Source organism: Moschus berezovskii, chromosome 14 (genome assembly GCF_049115385.1).
Source record: "Moschus berezovskii isolate FMDL1 chromosome 14, NW_MosBer_1.0, whole genome shotgun sequence".
NCBI classification, from domain to species: domain Eukaryota; kingdom Metazoa; phylum Chordata; class Mammalia; order Artiodactyla; family Moschidae; genus Moschus; species Moschus berezovskii.
Genome location: NC_142473.1, coordinates 78611121 through 78632513, shown reverse-complemented (window position 1 = coordinate 78632513; position 21393 = coordinate 78611121). Strand labels below are relative to the sequence as shown.

At 46.6% G+C, this 21393-nt stretch overlaps 1 protein-coding gene across 3 annotated transcripts in view; it reads right to left on the bottom strand.

Annotated features, from left to right (window-relative positions):
- EXT2 (exostosin glycosyltransferase 2) overlaps window positions 1-21393 on the bottom strand; it is a 144100-nt gene that overhangs the window by 42540 nt on the left and 80167 nt on the right. For all 3 annotated transcript variants that reach the window (XM_055423882.2, XM_055423881.2, XM_055423883.2), the window contains exons 9-10: window positions 12256-12445; window positions 1984-2150 (exon numbers count right to left, since the gene is read on the bottom strand). In XM_055423882.2, the coding sequence (XP_055279857.2) occupies window positions 1984-2150; window positions 12256-12445 (357 nt within the window). The remainder of the gene's footprint in view (window positions 1-1983; window positions 2151-12255; window positions 12446-21393) is intronic.

Here is a 21393-nt window from a genome sequence, read left to right as displayed (position 1 = left end):
ACGCTTACTCCCTGGAAGGAAAGTTATGACCAGCCTAGATAGCATATTAAAAAGCAGAGACATTACTTTGCCAACAAAGGTCCGTCTAGTCAAGGCTATGGTTTTTCCCGTGGTCATGTAGGGATGTTAGAGTTGGACTGTGAAGAAAGCTGATCGCCGAAGAATTGATGCTTTTGAACTGTGGTGTTGGAGAAGACTCTGGAGAGTCCCTTGTACCGCAAGGAGATCCAACCAGTCCATTCTAAGGGAGATTGATCCTGGGTGTTCATTGGAAGGACTGATGCTAAAGCTGAAACTGCAATACTTTGGCCACCTCATGTGATGAGTTGACTCACTGGAAAAGACTCTGATGTTGGGAAAGGTTGGGAGTGGGAGGAGAAGGGGACGACCCAGAATGAGATGGCTGGATGGCATCTGTGGACATGGGTTTGAGTGAACTCCGGGAGTTGGTGATGGACAGGGAGGCCTGGCATGCTGTGATTCATGGGGTCATGGAGAGTTGGACACGACTGAGCGACTGAACTGAACTGAACTTAATTGAGGCTTTTAATGGCTAAATCAAAGATATCTCTTGGTAAATGTCATATTGCACTGGAAAATAGGTGAGTTATTTTCATATCTTTAAAAATATGATTTCTAACATAATTCCACAGTGGTAAGAGAACAGACTCTATGACTTCAATACCTTTAGACCACGAGAGTTTTGCACCTTGTTTTATGTCCCTAGCTATGTTCCAATGTCTCCTAGTTCACAGTCTATGGGAACTTGAACAGAATATATATCCTATTATTGTGTGAAAGCTGTAAGAATCTCAATTATGCTGAATTGGTTCACGGTGCCTTTCAGGTCTATTATATCTTTCTACTTTTCTGTATATTCATTCTATTAATTTTTGAAAGTCTGATATTGAAACTCCAACTAAAAATCTTAATTTACCTACTTTAAAAAAAGAACTGTAATATACAGTGGAACTATATGTAACTTTGTTCTGTATTTTCCAAGTCTCCCGTGAATGTGTTATCTTACTTTGATAATTTAAAAAATAAGAAAAAAAATCCACTTTTAAGGCTTTCTATAACAAACATGTACCAAATATGGCTTCATTAAATAAAGTTTCATGATTTCTTAGAACCTCAAATTTAACAGATCCTGAGTCAACTAAAGAAGATGGTTACCTCTTTCCCCAAAGCAGGATGACTCTTGGGGATAAATTCCCCACTTTCCCTTGTGCCGGCTGTGGCTAATTGATGTGCACACTCTGTTTTGCTTGGGTCTGATACCCCCAATTCGCCCCCGCAGCCCCAGGCCTCTGCCTGTCGCCATCACACATCTCGCGGACATCCTCTCTCACAGGACGCATCAATTCCTAGTGCTTTTCACCAGGCCTCGGCTCTGGCACTTTCCCCTGGGGAACCTTTACTGGTCTCCATACTTAACCCTTGAACCCGGCCTAATCCATCAGCCTCACTGAATGATCGGTGATAGAGAATGCTTCTCCCCAAAGGCAGGCAGCCAGCCTCTGCACTTAAACTGCATAAAGCAAGCCATCTCTGGGCTCTGCTTTCTGTTTGTCAGCGTCGCCAGCGTCTTCACCCACTGATGTTTTTATTGTGGCTGTGCCCAGCTGCTTGAGTCTGGGCCGTGTTCTTCATGGAGACATCAGTAAAGGGCTTGTTAAATCTCATAGATGCTCTTTTGAAAACGTCCCCTGGGACTCTCCTTGGGAGTTCCCCAATCCGGCAGACAGCGCAATTGTCACTTTGGAATAGGGGTTCCCCGAAGCTCTAAAGAACAGCTTCGTGACCCACACTCCCAAGCACGGTTTTTGGGTGCTACTAGAAATCAGAACTTCAGAGAATGAAATATAACCCTCTGTATTAGGAAAGACAGAGAATGAAATATAACCCTCTATATCAGGAAAGACAAGCAATAATGGGCAATAAATATTAAATACGTAAACACACTGTTTGAGACCTCCTTACCTCATAACCGAACTGCAGTTCATCAGAGGTCAGCATGATGATATCATCATCAATAGCCAGGACGGCCTCTGTCTCGATTTCATCGTAAGGGAAGAAGCGGTTACTCAACTTGTTTTCAGCTGTTCTCACAACTTTTAATGGAACCCGGATTTTGGGCCACAGAGAATCTGGAAAAAGGGGAAAAAAGCAAGGTATTTATGACTCTTCTAACTTCTTTGAAAAGATAAACTGGTAAAAGCCATGTCTCACAAATAAGACAGAAGAAGCAACTCAAAGCTGTGACTCTCATGAAATCCACAGGCACAGGGTTTCCTGGGTGGCTCAGTGGTAGAGAATCAGCCTGCCAATGCACAAGATGTGTTTCAATCCCTGATCCTGGAAGATCCCACGTGCCACAGAGCAACTGAGCCCGCGTGCCACAACTATTGAGCCCGTGCTCTAGAACCGGGAGCCCCAACTACTGAGTTCACGTGCTGCAACTACTGAAGTCCTGGGCGCCCTAGAGCCCACGCTCAGAAACAGAAGAAGCCACTGGAAGGAGAGGCCCTCGCTCCGCAACTAGAGAGTAACCCCGGCTCGCCATAACTGGAGAAAAAGGCTGTAGAGCAGCGAAGACCCAGCACAGCCAAAAATAAATAAGAATATGGGGAAAAAACCAAAAACCATGTGCACAACTATAGGAGGACATTCTTAAAGATGAATTTTTATAATATATTATAAATATTTCTCTTCTTTCTACATCCTTACAACCCGACTGATGCCCAATGCTGTCGTAACAAACAGGCTCCAACTCACAACTGAGCGGCGGAGGGGGGCCAAACGACTTGCCGCACGGAAAGACAGGAGGAGGTATGGGCCCTGGCGGCCTCATTCTCAGGCCCACGGTTTGAACACCAGGACTTGACCACCCGGCCACCTCTGCATAATCCTTCCAGGTGTGTACACCCGGCCACCTCTGCATGATCCTTCTAGGTGTGTACACCCAGCCACCTCTGCGTGATCCTTCCGGGTGTCTACACCCGGCCACCTCTGCGTGATCCTTCCAGGTGTGTACACCCGGCCACCTCTGCGTGATCCTTCCGGGTGTGCACACCCGGCCCCCTCTGCGTGATCCTTCCGGGTGTGTACACCCGGCCCCCTCCGCGTGATCCTTCCGGGTGTGTACACCCGGCCCCCTCCGCGTGATCCTTCCGGGTGTGTACACCCGGCCCCCTCCGCGTGATCCTTCCGGGTGTGTACACCCGGCCCCCTCCGCGTGATCCTTCCGGGTGTGCACACCCGGCCCCCTCTGCGTGATCCTTCCGGATGTGTATACCCAGCCCCAGACTTGCCTGCAGCCCCTCTGGGAAACACATGCTGAAAGAAAATGAGAGTGCCCACCTCCACCACCAACGGCTCCCAAGGCTGCCAAAGCCACCCTCAGAAAACTGTGGCCCTGAATGAGCTCAGCTTTCCTAACTCAGCACGGCATCCCTCAATAGCCGCTCTCTCCTAACTCACTGGGTTTGGGCTCTCATCATGACCAATCCACAGAGTAAACGTAAAATCTCTAGGTCTGATTACATGGGGTTTTCCGGTATACTGAAGACCCACGGACTTGTGACTTGTCTTACATTTTTCCCATTCTACTTTGAAGCAATTCAACCTCAGGTTCCTCATTTTAAAGGGATGCATTTAGCACGGAATGAAATGAACACTTCTTTGGTACAGGACCCACGTCCACAGACCTCAGGGTTCTTTACAGAGGGCAGTCTGTTCTTCACGCAACATTTGTCAGATGAGAACAGAAAAGGTATCACATTGCTTCCAGAAACCCAACACATAATTGCGGGATGGTCTAGTTCTGTGAGTCTTGAGGCCCCAAAATGCCTGTGGCCACTCCGAAGTCACCGTAGTGAAGGAGAAGTGTGACAGAGGAAAAATCAGGAGGAAGAAAGGCTGCCCTAACAGACATCAGATAAAATACCTTATTTCTGCATAATTTACAATATGTCCAGGTAGAACAGTGTTGGGGTGCTCCTAGGTTCTTAGAAGAGGCCTGCGAAAGTGAGAGGCCCTGTAATTAAGATATTCTTTAATATATATATATATCTATAAAAGATATTCCTTAACTTCTAAATAAGCCTAGAGCCTAAAACTCCTGGTGGCTCAGATTGTAAAGAGTTTTTCTGCAACGCAGCAGACCCTGGGTCAGAAAGATCCCCTGGAGAAGGGAATGGCTACCCATTCCAGTATTCTTGTCTGGAGAACTCCATGGACAGAGGAGACTGACAGGCTATATATAGTCCATGGGTCATAAAAAGTCAAACACAACTGAGCGACTAACACTTTCAGAGCCTGAAAAAGCTTAGGGCCTAAAAATGTGTTCAATTCCAAAAAAAAGCATGTTTGGGAAAGGACTGGAGACCAAGGAAATGATTCAATGGGTCAGTGCCTTTTAATCAATAATCAACCTGGTCCAGAATGACATAATCAAAAAATATCTTCAGAATAAATGGATAGGCACAGGACTAAGAGACTAGAGACCTGCGTTCTGCATTACCCATGGGGTTTCTTAGGCAGGCCCCTTCTTCTCAGGGTAAGAATAAGTGGAGAGAGAGAAGGGAGCCTTCATTAAGCAACCAGTATATGCCAGATACTTTACAGGTGCGCTGTCATTCATCCTCCTGACAACTCCATGGAGCAGAAATTATTTACAAAGTAGGATTCACAAGGCTCAGAGAGGTTAAGTACATTGGCTGGGGTTAGGGCTAAATGATACAGCTAGTATTTGAATTTAAGTCTGTTTAGCATCAAAGACCAAATAGGACCTGCACCATTTACTGCAGCTTGAAAATGTCATGTTTCTCTGGATCTGGAACAAAAACAATCATCCTTGTTCTTCTCTGCTTCCCATTCCCTGTTCCAGTTAAATAAAAGAAATCCCTGTCATAAATCCAAATCCTTAGAAAACATGAATAAATTGTAATACCTAAAAGTGAAGGAAGTTATAGCTCTAACTAGATCAGTGGTTATCTTCAGATCAGCGGTTCTCAAATTTTTTGGTATCGGGATTCCTTTGTGCTCTTAAAAACTGCTGAGATGCCCAAAGAGGTTTTATTTATGTGGGACACACACACACACAATTTATTAGATTCTGAATGAAAACCAAGGAAACTTTAAAACCCCAGGACACACAAGCACGCACTCCATCAGCCAGTAGAGTGGTGATGTCATCCCACGTTGGGCAGCCCCTGGAAAACCCCACTATGCACATGTGAAAAATATAAGCGTGGGAAAGCAGGGTGACTCAGCATTCTCATAGAAAGAACTTCAGCCTCACCAACCCTGTGAAAGGACCTCAGGGATGCTCAGTGGTCCCTGGACTGCACTCTGAGAACCTCTGTACAAGGCCTTGTATTTAGATTTGGGTACTGAAAACAGAGCTGCCCAGCGTGGCTCGGACGATAAAGAATCTGCCTGCAATGCACGAGACGCGTTCAATCCCTGGGTCGGGAGGATTCCCTGGAGAAGGGAATGGCAATCCACTCCAGAATTCTTGCTTGGGGAATCCCATGGACAGAGGAACCTGGAGGACTACAGCCCATGGGGTCGCAAAGAGTCAGACCCAACTGAGCGAGCAGCACTCAAACGCTTACAACAGAAGCACCGACCAACTGGGAGACACGAGGAGCTGATGAGGATAGTACAGGTACTTGAATCCAGGATCCCTTTAAACTGAACATGCCAGTTGCCATGCACTGCCTCTCAGCTTCAGATTCACCCTTCACTGCCCTATGGGTGATACAGGCAGCCAACCCATCACCATTTCCCCTTTGCCCACTGACCCGACAGTAACCCCTATTAGTAGCAGGTGCTGGAGGGATGCTGGAGGTGAGGGGCTTTGCTTCCTGGTTCAGGTGTACCTTTTTTACTTGCCCCTCTGGTACTTGACCAGCAAGCAGGCAGCAGCACCCCTCTTCAGCATGTGTAAGTGGCACCAAGGGAGGCTCCCAGCAGGTTCTACAGACACCCCAACAGGCTCCTTAAGGGTTTCCTGGCAAGTTCTGTGATACCTTCAGCAGCAACTCAGCTGAGGTTCTGCCCTCAGGTGGTGCCTCAGGAACTGAAGCCCTCGCCAGTACCCCACTGAGTCCAATAATACCCCCCGGATGGCTTCCTGTTGAATTCCGTGGGTATCCAAAGGGGCTTCTGGTTTTCTGTTTGCCAGTCTTAGCCTGTGGCACCTGAGCAGCTTCACCATGCGGTGGGTCTGAATCTCAGACCTAGCTGGGGGAGGCGCGCTCAATCCCCACGCTGATTTCCTATAATCCCGGGAGCTCTTTTCACCCTTTAGTCACCGATCTCCTAGTCCTAGTTAACAATTCCTGCTGCTGCCGCTAAGTCACTTTAGTCGTGTCCGACTCTGTGAGACCCCACGGACAGCAGCCCACCAGGCTCCCCCGTCCCTGGGATTCTCCAGGCAAGAACACTGGAATGGGTTGCCATTTCCTTCTCCAATGCATGAAACTGAAAAGTGAAGTCACTCAGTCATGTCTGACTCTTAGAAATTCCTAGTTAAAACTTAAATGTTTCCTGTTCAAGTTGCTGTGTGGTTTCTGTCTCCCACCTGGACCTTGACTAACACACTAGGGCTATCAGAAGGGTTCTCAGATGAAAAGGCTTCTGAATAGCTTCTCTATGGCTTCTGAAGCTAGAACCATGACCAATGCCTGGGTGAAAATTACAGGGAAACCAACTCAGGCTTAAAATAGGTAAGAATGTTCTGATGGAATGAAATGCCTTCAGCAACACTATGTGCCCTTCTACTTGAAATGTACTAACTTCAGAGACCAAACAAGATACCTCTGAGGACTGTATGGACAGTAACATTTCACAGAAAGAACAGTCTTTGGAAAGAGCTTCAAATCTCAGGTGTTTGTATCCATTATCAGCCTTGTGATCTTGAACAAGACCATGATTTTGTACCTGTTTCTTTGACTATGAAGATGGGATAGTAACAGCATCTTCACCTGTGGCAAGGCGTGAGGAGGGAAAGGAATGCGTTTAGCAGCTCAGTGCCCAGCATGCGGCAGAACTTCCACCAAATGTTGGCTGTGCTTTCCCTTGCAAGTCTGTGTCCATTTACAGACCAAAGGATGTTTTTGAACCCTAGGCAGTGGTGGCAAAGTGGTGCACGCTGGATCCTGTACATTACTCGGACAGTCTAGTGGCATGTCCTCAGCTTTCATCTTCAAAGTCCACTTTGAGACCAACAGAAACCCTACCATTAACCCTCTAGAGCTGAAAAAACCTAACTTGCCAACGGAACAAAGAAACATGGAACTCTTGCCAAGGAAATTTCACAAGGCAACAAACAGCCCCTCTTTCAGCAATACAGAAAGAGGCTAGAAAACAGGTCAGCTGCTTGCGTGACGTATAGATGTTCCTCTATCCTGGATGAGAGGGACTCTCACCCAGGGAGTGTGTACAACATGTTCAACAGAGAGTTTTCAACATTCTTTACCTATGTGTAAAATTACTCAAGACAGAAAATTACTCAAGACAATGTCTAAAAACAATCTTCCTCGATAAGGTCTTTGATAGGGAAGTTTTAGCAAGTGAGGAAAGCTAAATGGGTACAGATGGAAATGTAGAATGAATCGTGGCTTTCTTGGAAAGGTGATTACTTTTTCCTGTTCTGAGTTGGGCCTGGAGAGCCAAAGGCAGCTTTGGTAAAAGGAGTCTCCATCTCAACGGTCCAGCTCCCTATGAACCATCATGACCACAACGAAGGACTCCAAGTAGAACTCCCAGTTTCTTGTTTTCACAGCTTCAAATAGAACAGGCCTCTAAGGAGCGGAACCAACTTTCTTGGGCTTTTGTAGCCCTTCTGTGGAACACAGGAACAAGAAGGTGGCCAGCCACAGAAGCATTAAAATTACTCCCTGCCTTCAAGCAGATAATTATGATACAGGATTTCGATACAGTTTGAAAAAAAAAAGAAATAGGACAGGAATACAAGGTAAGAAAGAAAAACATAGGTAAGAAAGAAGACTTGTATTTTTCTTTCCATTAGTATTTTCAAAAGAGTAAGATTTATTTTTCTGCCTCTCTTCAAGCCCCTGATAAGAACCTGGTTGATCTGTATAATCCCAAATCAGAGATCTGACAAAGCATGATTTCCTTGCTGCTAAACGGCAATCTGAATAGACACAGTGGGGCTCGGGGCACAGAGCATGAGCTTTGGATCTAGAGAGAAACTTGTGTTCATTTCTGAAGATCTCTGATGTGTGTGTGTTAGTCGTTGAGTCATGTCCAACTCTGTGCGACGCTATGGGCTGTAGCCTGCCAGGCTGCTCTGTCCATGGAATTCTCCAGGCAAGAATACTGGAGTGGGTTGCCATGCACTTCTCCAGGGGATCTTCCAAACCCAGGTATTGAACCTGGGTCTTTGCATTGCCGGTGGATTCTTCACTGTTTGAGCCACCAGGGAAGCCCTAGGGCAAATTATTCAGTTAATCTGAGTTTCACTTTTGTAAATGGGGATAATATCAGCTTCTTTACAGGTTTGTTATAAGCACTAGAGACAGTATGTGTAAAGCACTTAGCACAGTTCCCATTCCTTGGATATAAAAGCTACACAATACATGTTATAACAACAATGAATCATTCTCATCTTCACAAATGTGCAGAGTGGTTCAGTCGTGTCTGACTCTGCAGTCCTTTGGACTATACCCCGCCAGGCTCCTCTGTCCATGAGATTCTTCAGGAAAGAATACAGGAATAGGCTGCTGTTTTCTTCCTCTAGGAGATTTTCCGTACCCAGGCATCTTCACAAATGGATTCTTGTAAAATCTTACAAACTTCACTTTGCTTCTGACATTTTGAAGAGGTGCAGACAGAAGAAGATGGGGTGACTCCTCAGGATGCAGAAGGAAACAGTGTCACAGCTAGAAATCTTCGGGCTCTTACACCACTGCTTGGCCTAGGTGTGGTCTTTTTCCTTACTCTTTTAACTTCTAAATGGAACTGCATGAATTGTAGCTTCTGTCTCATCCTGCGAAACTCTAGCTGGCAAAACAGAAATGTCACCTTCCATTCACACAAAGTAGTCTGAAAAATAAGATTTCTCAAAAACATTGCCAAATTTATGAAAAACTAACAGCTGAGCCAACTGACCTGATAACTTTACAGTTCTGAGCTTTAGTCCAACTTGAAGGAGAAAAAGAACTCCTTGTGTTAAGGATTTTTTTAAAACACATGTATTGATTAACAGTTTTCTCCAAGTTGGATGCCAGGAGACACGTGAGTTAGGAGAATTCTCCAACTTGGCAAAGGTACTACGAAATGTTCAGTTTGTCTGACAATGACCCCAAGTCCATCCTGGGGATCACTGTCAAACACAACCACAGATTCACAAAATCAACCATCAGGTTATCTCTGTACAAATCTCGAGCTCCTTCCAGAAGTCTTCAACCTGCCTGGTGAACAGCGGGTCCCCAGACCCTCACTCCCAACGGTCCCAGAATTCAGCTTGAAGGAAGGGCGCTCCTGCTTCTGCTTCTCGATTACCTCCATCCTGACGGACTGCCCTGAAACACTCAGCCAATCCCATCCTGCCTATTAAGAACTGTGGAAGTAGCAATCCGAAGCTGGGGTGGCCATGGGGGAGTTCCCTGAGATCAATTCAAATTTAAAAACTGAAATCAGTTAAAACAGAAAGCTGAGATAAACCTATCTGAAATGTACGATGTAACAGCTTCCTTCAGGCTGAGGCCAGGGGCCAAGCCTAACAACCTCTATATCCATCAAGCCGGGAGACTGAAAAGCTGGGGTCGAAGGAGGGCAGTGGCTGGCCTCTTTCGTCTGACAGAGCTCAAAACCAATGTGACGAAAGCTCGCTGGAAATTTCTATTGCCTAGTCTAAGTATTTACTTAAACTTCAAACCCAGTAATTTAGACTTAAATGTAACCGAAAAGAAAATACTATTTGGTTGGGTTGGAGAGTGAAAAAAAAAAAGTGGAGGGGAGGGATTTCTGCCTACACTAATCCTCCCAGCAGCAGACATGTTAACCACAATATTTATTTTAGTAAATGTAGAGAAAGTGAAAAACATCACTTTTGCCTCTAATATTTCAAAGCCTTGGACTTGTCTTTTAAAAAATATATATGTTACTAATGCCGTACATGAAAAATCAGATGCCTTTGCTGGCACGAGGGCCAGAGCTGACAGCCCCATTTACCAACTGAACAAACACCCCACAGAAGATTAAACACGGTTCATGTTCTCCCCAAACAACCACAACGCCAGAGCCAGAGCCCTGACCTAACAACCACTGTTAGAAAAAAAGCTGGTCCAGCCCCTGAATGTGTCAAAATTTGGGCTTCATCAGTTGAGGGCTCTCTTTCCTCTCTAGAGCCAAAGTATTTCAAAAACAGACTGCGCTCTTGGTCGTGACATCCACCACTCCACTCCGGGAGGGTGTACCGAAAATTAAAGCTGGACGCCCAGCTCCAGAGCCGAGGTTTGTGCCCTGCTGTCAGTGACGGCCATGGAGGCAGGGGCTTCAACCAAGGAGGAGGAAAACCGCTTCTCTTTTCTCACAGATTGCAGCGACACTTGCTCCAAAGAAGCGACTCAGCGTCACATTAAATAAGTCACCTGATGCCCAAAGTGGCTGACCCGGGTTTCTGAGGAGAAGCCCCTTCTGCACTTAGCACCAGACTGCCTGTCTGGGCAGGAGGGTGGGGTGCAGCTGGGGGGCGCCCGCCCTGGAAGCTGGTGGCCTCGGCATGCAGGGGGGCTGACTGCCGATATGACACACAGCTGTTCCAGCTCCGACAAGGGACACGCAGCCTTCCTTCTGAAACACGGCCCGTCCTTTATGAATGAAGACACAGAGCAGCAACGCACGGCCTCCGATCCACCTCACTCTGGGTGGACCTGGGTCTCTGATGACCCTCCCTGATGCCCCTTTCTGTCCCCTGAGCCTCCTCCTCCTCCCCCTTCCCGTCAATTTCATCCTCTCTCCCTCTGAGAAGGTGCCAACACCCTCTTTTTTCTTCTACCCCTTTCTGTTCCCTTTCTTGAGAGTCAAACAAACAAAACAAAAATCCAAGAATGTTGGGAGGAAAAAACCTGGCAGAAAAGATGATAATAATAACAACGATAATAAACGCGGTGTGCTTCAGGGCATGCTGTGGGCCTTCATGTAAAACAGCTACTTTGTTTAGTAAATTATGGCTCCCTGACTCTAAAAAGCAAGTATTGATGCAAAGAACAAAAGTCCCACCAAGGAAAAGATTTTAAAAGTCTCAAGAGGGCATTTAAATCCTGATTTGCCTCACAGACAGAAGGACATTCTTTCCCCAGCCCAGACTAGGGATCTACTACTGGGGTTTCCGAGGCTGACTCTCCGGACTTCAGTATAACCAATTAAACGGGAACAGCCATAAAAAGCGCAGATACTACTGTCAGGCAATAAACTAGACCTGATCGGTGATAGTGGTGAGCATTACCAACTTCAAACTCATTCCTCGCTCTAATCCATCAGAAACTTCCTGGCTTTAATAGGCTATAAAGGGCAGGGGCTTTGAAGTCCCCAGGATTAGGATCCATAATAGACGGATTGAATGAGAAACGAAATGCAGGTGGAACGTACATTATGTGCCCTGAATTAAAAACAAATCCAATGAAGCAAACAGGCTCAGCCCGAGCTGCCAGTCAGCAGATTACAGGGGTGGCCAAGGCAAGGGACAGAGTGATTAAGGATGAGCTGGTGGGAACTTCCAGCGAGGGCTCCCTTTAAGGAACTGATTCAAGCCTGGGAGGGCGAGCTTTGCTGACTTTGCCCATCAGAGGTGAGGCCGTCCTTTTTGAAGAAGAGCACAGTATCAGAGCAGAGATAAGGAAGGAGAAAACTAATGCCTTTTAAACTGACTTTTCATGTAAACAAATCAGCTGAGAGGGCTGAGGGAAGCTGAGATCTGTTTTCCCAAGGCTGATGGCCTTTGATCCTATTGATTCCTAAGCCCTCAAACACTTGTGGCTACAGAGCATGCCATGGGCTAAGAGTTAAACGGGCCACCCTAGAACAAGAACAAGATGACTGAGAAAACCAGGGTCATGCTGCCTCAGGAATGGCATTACTGTTGGCAAAGCAGGGAAATTCATTTAAGACAAAGGCTGCAAATCATTTGTCCATCAAAAAAACTCGATCCCATTGAGATGAACACAAAACGTCCAAATCGGGCCTTTCCTGGACACACGGTCTCTCCACTCTTCTTACCTTCAGGAGGGTTTTTATTCTGGTTGTTCCAGACGACCAGCAGCTTGGAGAGGCTGGGCACCTTGGACACTTCGGTGATGACCCGGAAGAGGCTCTCCACTCGGTCGTAGGTGAGAACGATGGCCGTGAAACCTTGAGATTGCGGGGGGATGAGAGGGAGGAAGAGAGGGTTGCTCACACTGCCCCACTTCTGCAAGAGAACAGATTATGGTGGGTCAGCGAAGGATCGAGCAACAGTGGTGCTGGTCTCTTTCTCAGCGTCACCAATAAACCTGAACATGGGAGACTCAATGTGGTTTTTACCATGACCAATCCAAGAGGCAAGCAACTGTTCAAAGTCTTCCCCACCTCAAAATCTGCACTGATGCTCTTTAACTGTTTGGTTCCAATTCCCTTAAGAAAAGAAGCAGAGAATTTTTGCAGCTAAGAGGAGACGTCTAGTTAAACGCGGCAGATTAAACACATGCGTTTATCTCCCTTTCCTCCCCAAACCCACTAAAATGGCAATTAATAGATATAAAATATAAATCCACCCAGACAATGAAATGGGAACAGAGACAGCAGCTGATGAGCAGCACGCTGCCCAAAGACTGAGAGGGGCTGGAGAAGGGGTGACAAGCAGAAGGACGAGAGCTGCACCCCTTCGGGCCCACAGAGGGGGCGGCAAGGCAGCAGGGCAAGCAAGCCCCAACCGTCAGCCGCACAAGGGCCCAGAGGCTGTGCTCGGTGGGGCCTCACGAGGTAAGAGCAGGAGGGCGAACACAGGCGAACAGCTGAAATTGTGTGTAAGGGGCAGTGACAGACTCAGGGCACCAGCGTTCCCATCACGGCCCACTCAGCCAGGAGACTACTCCTCTTTCCCACCCATGCTACAGAAGGGAGGCTGATTCTCTGAAAAAACTAAAGCTCCAGACATGGAAACATAGGTACTGAAGAGAGGGAAATGCAGTTAGAGCCTGAATCTTGAATGATGAGCTCTACAGCTTCTTCCCCCTCTAGCAACCCAATCACTAGCAGCCATGTGGTTTACTTGCCACTCCATGACCTGACAGTGAAGCCCCACCACCTTATGGTGAGGCCCCATCTCCTTACAGCAAAGCTCTGGCATCTTACAGTGAAGTCCCAACATCTTACAGCGAAGCCCTCCGGGTAACAAGCTTCTCTTAAAAAACTTCTGATCCGCTTTCTAGAGCCTCCACAGATCCTAGAATCACATATTTCAAGAACATCTTCAGCATGAACAATAGAAAATAAATGAACAAAAAGAAACGCAAGAAGTCAGAGCAAACAGAGGCAACAGCAGCAGCAGAGGGCAGTGGTTTAGCCGCTCAGTCGTGTCCGACTCTTTGCGACCCCGCGGACTATACAGTCCATGGAATTCCCAGGCCAGGATACTGGAGTGGGTAACCTGTCCCTTCTCCAGGGGATCCTCCCAACCCAGGGATTGAACCAGGTCTTCTGCACTGCAGGCAGATTCTTTACCAGCTGAGCCACAAGGGAAGCCCAATAATTCATGTACTAAACAATGCACCCATTTAAGGTATACAGTGGGTTTTGGTATATTACACTGCTAAATTTTAAAAACTGGCAAAATATAACACGAAACCTGCCATTTCAAACATCTTTAAGTGTACAATTCGGTGGCATGAATTACATTTACATTCATATGCTTTTACATGAAAAGCCTAACTTCAGGACCTAACTTCAGCTTCACCAGGAGGCGGCTGAATATGAAACGGCCTGTTATTCTGGCTGCTCACGCTCCTTAGTCTTTTCATACTCTGGGATTTCCAAGGTTTCCCCCATCAACCTCATCCATATCACTGATGGACAGCCATCACCATGTATATGACAGCAGCTGTTTGCCAGATGTAACAGTGTGGGACAGGAAATGCACACAAACACATGGAATACACATGGATGGGAACTCAAGGAGACCAAATGGGATTCCTGGAGTCCTAATGTCATCAGGATATTAATGCCAAAATGTCCACAACAGGCCATAATTAAGATTTCACAACCAAGGGACACAACAGGAAAGACTCTCTTCCTAAGGCTGAGTTTTTGTTTCCACAATATCACACTTGGGCAGTAAGCTGTGGTCTTAGGAAGGTGCCTGGATCTGAGTGTTTCTGCCCTGCATCCGATCACCTTTGCAGGAACACCTTTTCATTCTCCACTCCTATCTTATTCGTCACAGTTTCCTGACTTGTATGGAGACAGAAGTCAGGAATTAGCCCTGTGCTACTAAGTCACAAGTAATCACCAAGGTTTGTGGTCTCTCTGCCCTCACCAACCCAGCCCACTCATCAACCCCTCCCAACACAAAACTCACGTGCTTGAAAATCACCATTTTAAATGGAAAAGAAAATAGTTTTACAAGAAGTATGCAAAATAATTTAATATGTGATGTCAAAATAGTCAAGATTTACTAAGTACTTTGGTTTCCCTGATAGCTCAGTTGGTAAAAAATCTGCTTGCAATGTGGGAGACGCCGGTTCGATTCCTGGGTCAGGAAGATCTGATGGAGAAGGGATAGGCTACTCACTCCAGTATTCTTGGGCTTCCCTTCTGGCTCAGTTGGTAAAGAATCTGCCTGAAATGTGGGAGACCTGGGTTGAATCCCTGGGTTGGGAAGATCCCCTGGAGAAGGGAAAGGCTACCCACTCCAGTATCCTGGCCTGGAGAATTCCATGGACTGTATAGTGCATGGGGTCGCAAAGAGTCGGACACGACTGAACGACTTTCACTTTACTGTGAGGCACTGTGCTTTACATATATTATCTCATTTGAGCCTCACGACAAACCGAAATAGATGGCTACCACTCTCATTTTACGGATGATTAATCTAGTGGGATTAGAAATAGTGAATGATGTCTAATCATTTGCTTTACCAGTCCAGAAAGGAAAGAAGGAATGGTGAACGATGTTCATGGTCATATAACCTATACATGACAGAGCAGGAAAGCGCCCAGGCTGTCTGACTCCAGAACACCAGGATGTGGGGTTTCATGGTCCTTCCCCGGTTTGAGGGAACCATCACCATCTACAGACTGTGGGAAGTGGAACTGTGGGAATCTCCAGAGCTTATCACTTATAGCTCTTCTCTGAGAAGAGAAATGCTGAAGGCTTTCTTGATTCTTGATGATCAAATCTGGGCCAATAAGAGCCCACCTAAACACTATGATTTCACAGGGTACATGGAATAAAAACATGCCAAATATGTAACACTGACACAAAGGGGGCACATAAATTTAAAAAGGTAAACACACCTCTAACACAGGAGGAAAAACTATTAAACCTCCAACAAAATGAGGTCTGTTCTTAGGGAGAAGTGGGGAAAGCCAGCACACTTGCATGCCTCTATGACATTCAAAGGAGGGGAAAAAATTCCCTGAGAGATGCAAAGCTTGGTTTCAGAAAACGAATCCCTTGGAATTTAAACCCCCCAAAAGGCATTACAGCTCTGGTTTCACAGCCCTGCCAGGAGAAGAAACGAAGTCTCTGGCAAGACAATAGATCCTGTCTCATCCCGTATGCCAGCTCCCTTCGGGAAGCAGATGGTTATGCGATGCGGGAGGAGATGAAGGGTGGGTGGGAAATGGACGGTAACTTGTCTCGCTCTCCATTTTTCCACACCGCTCACTTGCGTGCCAAACAGGGCTTGAAGACTGGAGAAGCAGAAACGGCAGCATATTAGAGGAGACGGGGCACGTAAAGGAGCATAAGAAGCTCTGAAATCTTGCCAACACTTTCCCATAAAACACAGGCGTTGAGATGAACATGGAGGTGACACAGAAACTGCTGAGCATGAATCTACTGCGTTACAAGCTTGACACTTGACTGCAGGATACGCCACAAACACCGACGCAAGTGCCTTCAAAAAGGGAGCCAGCGCATTTGAGGCCAGTTTTAGAATCATATGTCCTTAATCAGAACCCAGGTCTTCACTTACCAGCTGTGTGACCTGGGCAAAGCACTTAACCTCTCTTGCACCTCAGTTTCTGAATCTGTAAGATCACGTTAAAACTACAACTTTTCTAGGTGCAAGTACAAGTGTCAGTCGTTCAGTTGTGTCATACTCTTTGTGACACCATGGACACCGGACTCCTCTGTCCATGGGATTTCCCAGGCAAGAATACTGGAGTGGGTAGCCAGTCCCTTCTCCAGGGGCTCTTCCCAGCCCAGGAATCGAACTCGGGTCTTCCACACGGCAGGCAGAGTCTTTACCACTGAGCCACGAGGGAAGCTCTTTTCTGGGTAGTGTTACTGAACACAGTAATTAAATTATTAACAGGTCTTACTTATTATTTAACAATCTAGATGCTGTCAACAATAGTAACAAGGTAATAAATCTTAAGTACCTGACACATGCAAACATTCGATAAAGGAAGCCAATACATGGTCTTATGGGAACAGCAATTTCCCTGGGATTCACCTTCTGCAGGTCTCAAAAGCAGGATGGGAAGTGGCTACGTGATCATAAGGTATCTTCCAGCCGCTAGGATTTTAAATGAATCCCTTCTTCCTCTCTACCTTCACCTCACCACGCTCTGGGGTCCTGGTTTACCTGGATTCTCCTGGATTCTTCTTCCTCTCCAAATACACTGTTTTTATTTTCATCATTTTCTCTTTTCTGTCCTATTCATTATATTTTAGCTATCCTGAAAGTCTCATGAAAACCAGTCATAACCGCTGTTAACACCCAACATCTAGCACAGTGCTTGGTGCGACTCAACAAAAACTTGTTTAACAATTCAGTTCAGTTCAGTCGCTCAGTTGTGTCCGACTCTTCGCGACCCCATGAATCACAGCACGCCAGGCCTCCCTATCCATCACCAACTCCCAGAGTTCACTCAAACTCATGTCCATCGAGTCAGTGATGCCATCCAGCCACCTCATTCTCTGTCGTCCCCTTCTCCTCCCACCCCCAATCCCTCCCAGCATCAGACTCTTTTCCAGTGAGTCAACTCGTCGCATGAGGTGGCCAAAGTATTGGAGTTTCAGCTTTAGCATCAGTCCTTCCAATGAACACCCAGGGTTGATCTCCTTTAGAATGGACTGGTTGGATCTCCTTGCAGTCCAAGGGACTCTCAAGAGTCTTCTCCAGCACCACAGTTCAAAAGCATCAATTCTTCGGCGATCAGCTTTCTTCACAGTCCAACTCTCACATCCATACAAGCCCAAATTGTGTTCTTTCTGTTCTCTGTGCATGGGTGTGAACAGCTAATGTACATTCAAATGAGTGACATCAAAGCTCTGAAATGGTTTCCAACTTACTTGATTCATTTTAAAATACTCACCCACCATCTTATTGTGCTAAGTACTGTGAAGAAGTGTGTTAGGATATTTAACAGAGAGTGTGAATCTGGACACTGACATTTACTGTGGTATGGAAATTCTGTGACTCTCACCTGTAAAATGGAGAGGCTGACAGCACCTACCTCCAGATTATGCACGTGAGCACTCAGCCCAGGGCTCAATGCAGAGCCTCAGGGATGCTGAAAGTGAAGTGAAGTGAAAGGCGCTCAGTCCTGTCCGACTCTTTGTGACCCCATGGACTATACAGTCCATGGAATTCTCCAGGCCAGAATACTGGAGTGGGAAGCCTTTCCCTGCTCCAGGGGATTTTCCCAACACAGGGATTGAACTCAGGTCTCCCGCATTCCAGGCAGATTCTTCACCAGCTGAGCCACAAGGGAAGCCCAAGAGTACAGGAGTGGGTAGCCTATCCCTTCTCCAGGGGATCTTCCTGACCCAGGTATTGAACCGAGGTCTCCTGCATCGCAGGCGGATTCTTTACCAACTGAGCTATCAGAGAAGCCCTGAATGAAGTGAGCTATCAGGGAAACTAGGAACGGTAGTTGAAAGCTAACACAAAAAACTAGCTCGCTCTGATTCATATTCTCGTCTGCCAAAACAGCAGAATTAGCAGCGCAGCAATCACTCCATCGGTGTGATTTTTGGTGCTCATTCATTCAGTCAACATATCCTGAGCACAAACTATAAGCCAAGAATAGGGTTAAAGATGCAAAGACAAATTCCTTCTCCTCAAACAGTTCAGAATCTGGTAGGGAAGACAGCTAGGTAAAAAGACAAGTTATAACGCAAACAAGTACTAAAACAAGGTCCACAAGTCCCGTGGGCCCAGGAAGATCCACAGAGTCACCTCCATCTTCCTGGAGGAGGTGAGGAGGGGACGGAGCTAATCAAACAGCCGCAGGGCAGACTAAGTGGCCAGTGCTAAGACCTGAGTCCTCGCCCGCCAGGGGCAGACTCTGCCAGGGCCAAGGTTGGGAGGAGGGAGGGAGGGGGGCACAGACAAGGGACCGCAGACTAAAGTCACATCATGAAAAGCCCAAGCGACAGAAGTTTCTTTTTAAGTCTCATGATCGGTTTTCTGTTGATTTGTTTTGAAGCTTTCTTGTCCAGAGTACTGTTTTACTGATATATTAACACGGCTACCTTCACGTTCTGTCTGAAAAGGTCAGAAACAGGAAATGCTGATCTGCAGCTGGGAGTCTGCGCTGGGTACCTCTCTGTCCGCAAATATGATTCCATTTGCCTTTGGAGCCCGGGGACGGCAAGGAGAAAGGCAGCGTTAATTGGGGTGCGCGCCTTCATGCAGACACTCCACTCCACTAGGGTAAGGTCAACAGACCAACCCCCAGAGGAAAAAACAACTCACTGGAGAAGGACATTTCAAAAACAGCGCTCAGCCACCTCTGAAACGCCGGTAAGGACTGACCCCCTGCTGGCTGACCAGAGGCAGCGTCTACAGTCTGGGACCTCCTGACCCGTTTCTGCAGGAAATCAAGCAAATGTAAACCTCCGCAATTTACTCAAGACGCTGACTTCTGCCGGGGAAAAGGCAAACAGCACTGGCAATTAACTCGGCAGCCTGATTAAATCTCCATCATGGCATGATGGGGCACGAAACCAGGCACCCAGCAACAGAGGGGCCAGAGGAGAAGGCAGAGCCCCGCGACTGCAGCTGCAGCCCGGAACCCTGGCTCTCAAGGAGCTTTCGGGTATGCTCAGTGAAACTCTTCACTCCAAGATGGGAGGCGATACCAGAGGAGCAGTGCGTGCGCGGCACGCTGAGGCCAAATACCCGCTTCACCCAGCACTCCCCCTCCCCCACTTCACTCCTCACTCACAAGAAGCATTCTTCAGGGAAGCTGAGAAACCCAGACCGTTAACTTAATCCATGACAGCCACGACAACTGTCACATCACCACGCCCACTTGCGAGAAGTTCTATTGCATCGCTTATCCTGGAGTGCCCTGGTGAATGAATTAACAGTGAACAGACAAACCAGCGAGACGGACTTGTGGGTTCAGGTGGCAGGATCTCTTGAAAGAGAAGCCTTGGGAGATGAGGCTTAAAGTCCATTACCAGTTCAAAGGAGTCTTCTCCTTCAAGCAAGGGATTCCAACTCAACTAACTGGGTGTGCCTTTGGCAGTCTCACACACAGGGAAGTTGTCTGGGCCCTTCCTGCAATCCTGTTTTACTTCCTTAGTTGAAAGCTCATGGGAGTCCTACATGAGCCTTACCAAAACCATCCTGGCCAAAGTTACCTACCATACAGAAAGCGGAGGAAGCTGGTGGGCAAACTGCTAGAGCCATTGTGAAAGGTTCTTGCTGGAATTACTGGAGGATTATAAAACAGACATTCTGATATCAACAAAAGGACTCTCGCAACCTACACCAGGCAAGCCCAAACAGAAGGAATCAACTTCAAAGCAGGATGATCCAAAATTTAATCCCTATTATAGCAGAGGTTTGTTTTTTTAATGTCACTACGTGTAACGTCATGTGACAAGAAGATAATTAAGCAGATATTTGAGTCAACCCGTATTTGATTTAAACAAAGGTATTTTGCCAGAGCAGAAAAGTGACAAGTCAGAGGAGAAAGGAAAGGAAGAGAGGACAGGCGTGTTACACAGAAGCTTTCAAGCCCCTGGTTATGAGCAGCCTTACCTATCCCTACCTTGATCGAAAGGGCAGTTTCCATGGTTGTTTTGAAGTTATCAACCCTTACCTCAATGTGGTTTCAATTATGAATTACCAGACTAAAAGGGGGGGAAAAGCTTTGATTTATTCTTTTTTGCTCCAATTATGCATGATGTGTTTCCACTGAAGACTTTGAAAAGTATTTCATCATGCCTCTCATCCTGAAGTGGTCAAAGGGCAAAACCAAAAGGAGTTAACCCTTTCATTTTTGCCTCGAGGTTCAAACAGCCTCCCTATCAATGGACATAGGGCAAGGCCTTTGAAGCAGAGAGGGCAATGAAAGGGTTAAGCATTAGCATCGCATTACTAACCTGCATAAGGGTGGTGTCCCCTGTCCAAAATGGTGAGATGATATTTATGTTAATGGGCGCTGGGAGATCTGAAAGGGGCAGTCAGTAATGGGGCCCACGTTGCCTTAACCATTAACCCTCTGCAGCACAGCACTGCCCTGGGCGTGCGCTGACTTGGGAAGCTGGAGAATGAGATGGAAAGAATGTGTGCCAGCAGGCTCTCTTAACATTGAGACGGAAAAGATTCAGGGACAAACCTGAAGTCTACTTGCTGCACTGCGTCTTTGCCTCATCCCACCTGTTAAAAAATACCTGACCGTTCTGAAAAATAAGGAGAATACTGACGGCTAAATCTCCCTGACTTGACATTAAACAGATACAAGAGAAATGAAAATCGAAGGCTAGAAATCCCTTTCAGTGCTGGAGACACAATTAAGGAAGATAGTTAAATTATCAACTTAGAATTCCTATGATTTATTTACAGTAATGTCCTCACAAATCAGTTTTCTGTATATTGGTCTTGGAAGGAGTCTAACCACATCTGGGTGGACTGGCGTAAACAGGTACTGTGACTCTTTAACACCCAAAGAAACTGAGCCACTGAGACTGACTCAGGGTCCCAGGAGCAAGCCAGACCTTTTCACTGTGAGCCTCTTTTTCCTCTAGACGTGTTTAAGAGCTCCTTCTTCTTCGGCGCACTGCAGTTTCACTAGACTGTCCTGCTTGTGGTTTGCTGGTCTTCTGAGCTCTGAGATCTACTATCATTCAACAGCTCTGGAAAACTGTCAGCTATTATTCTTTCAAAAAAGGGCCTCTTCTCCATCGTCTCTC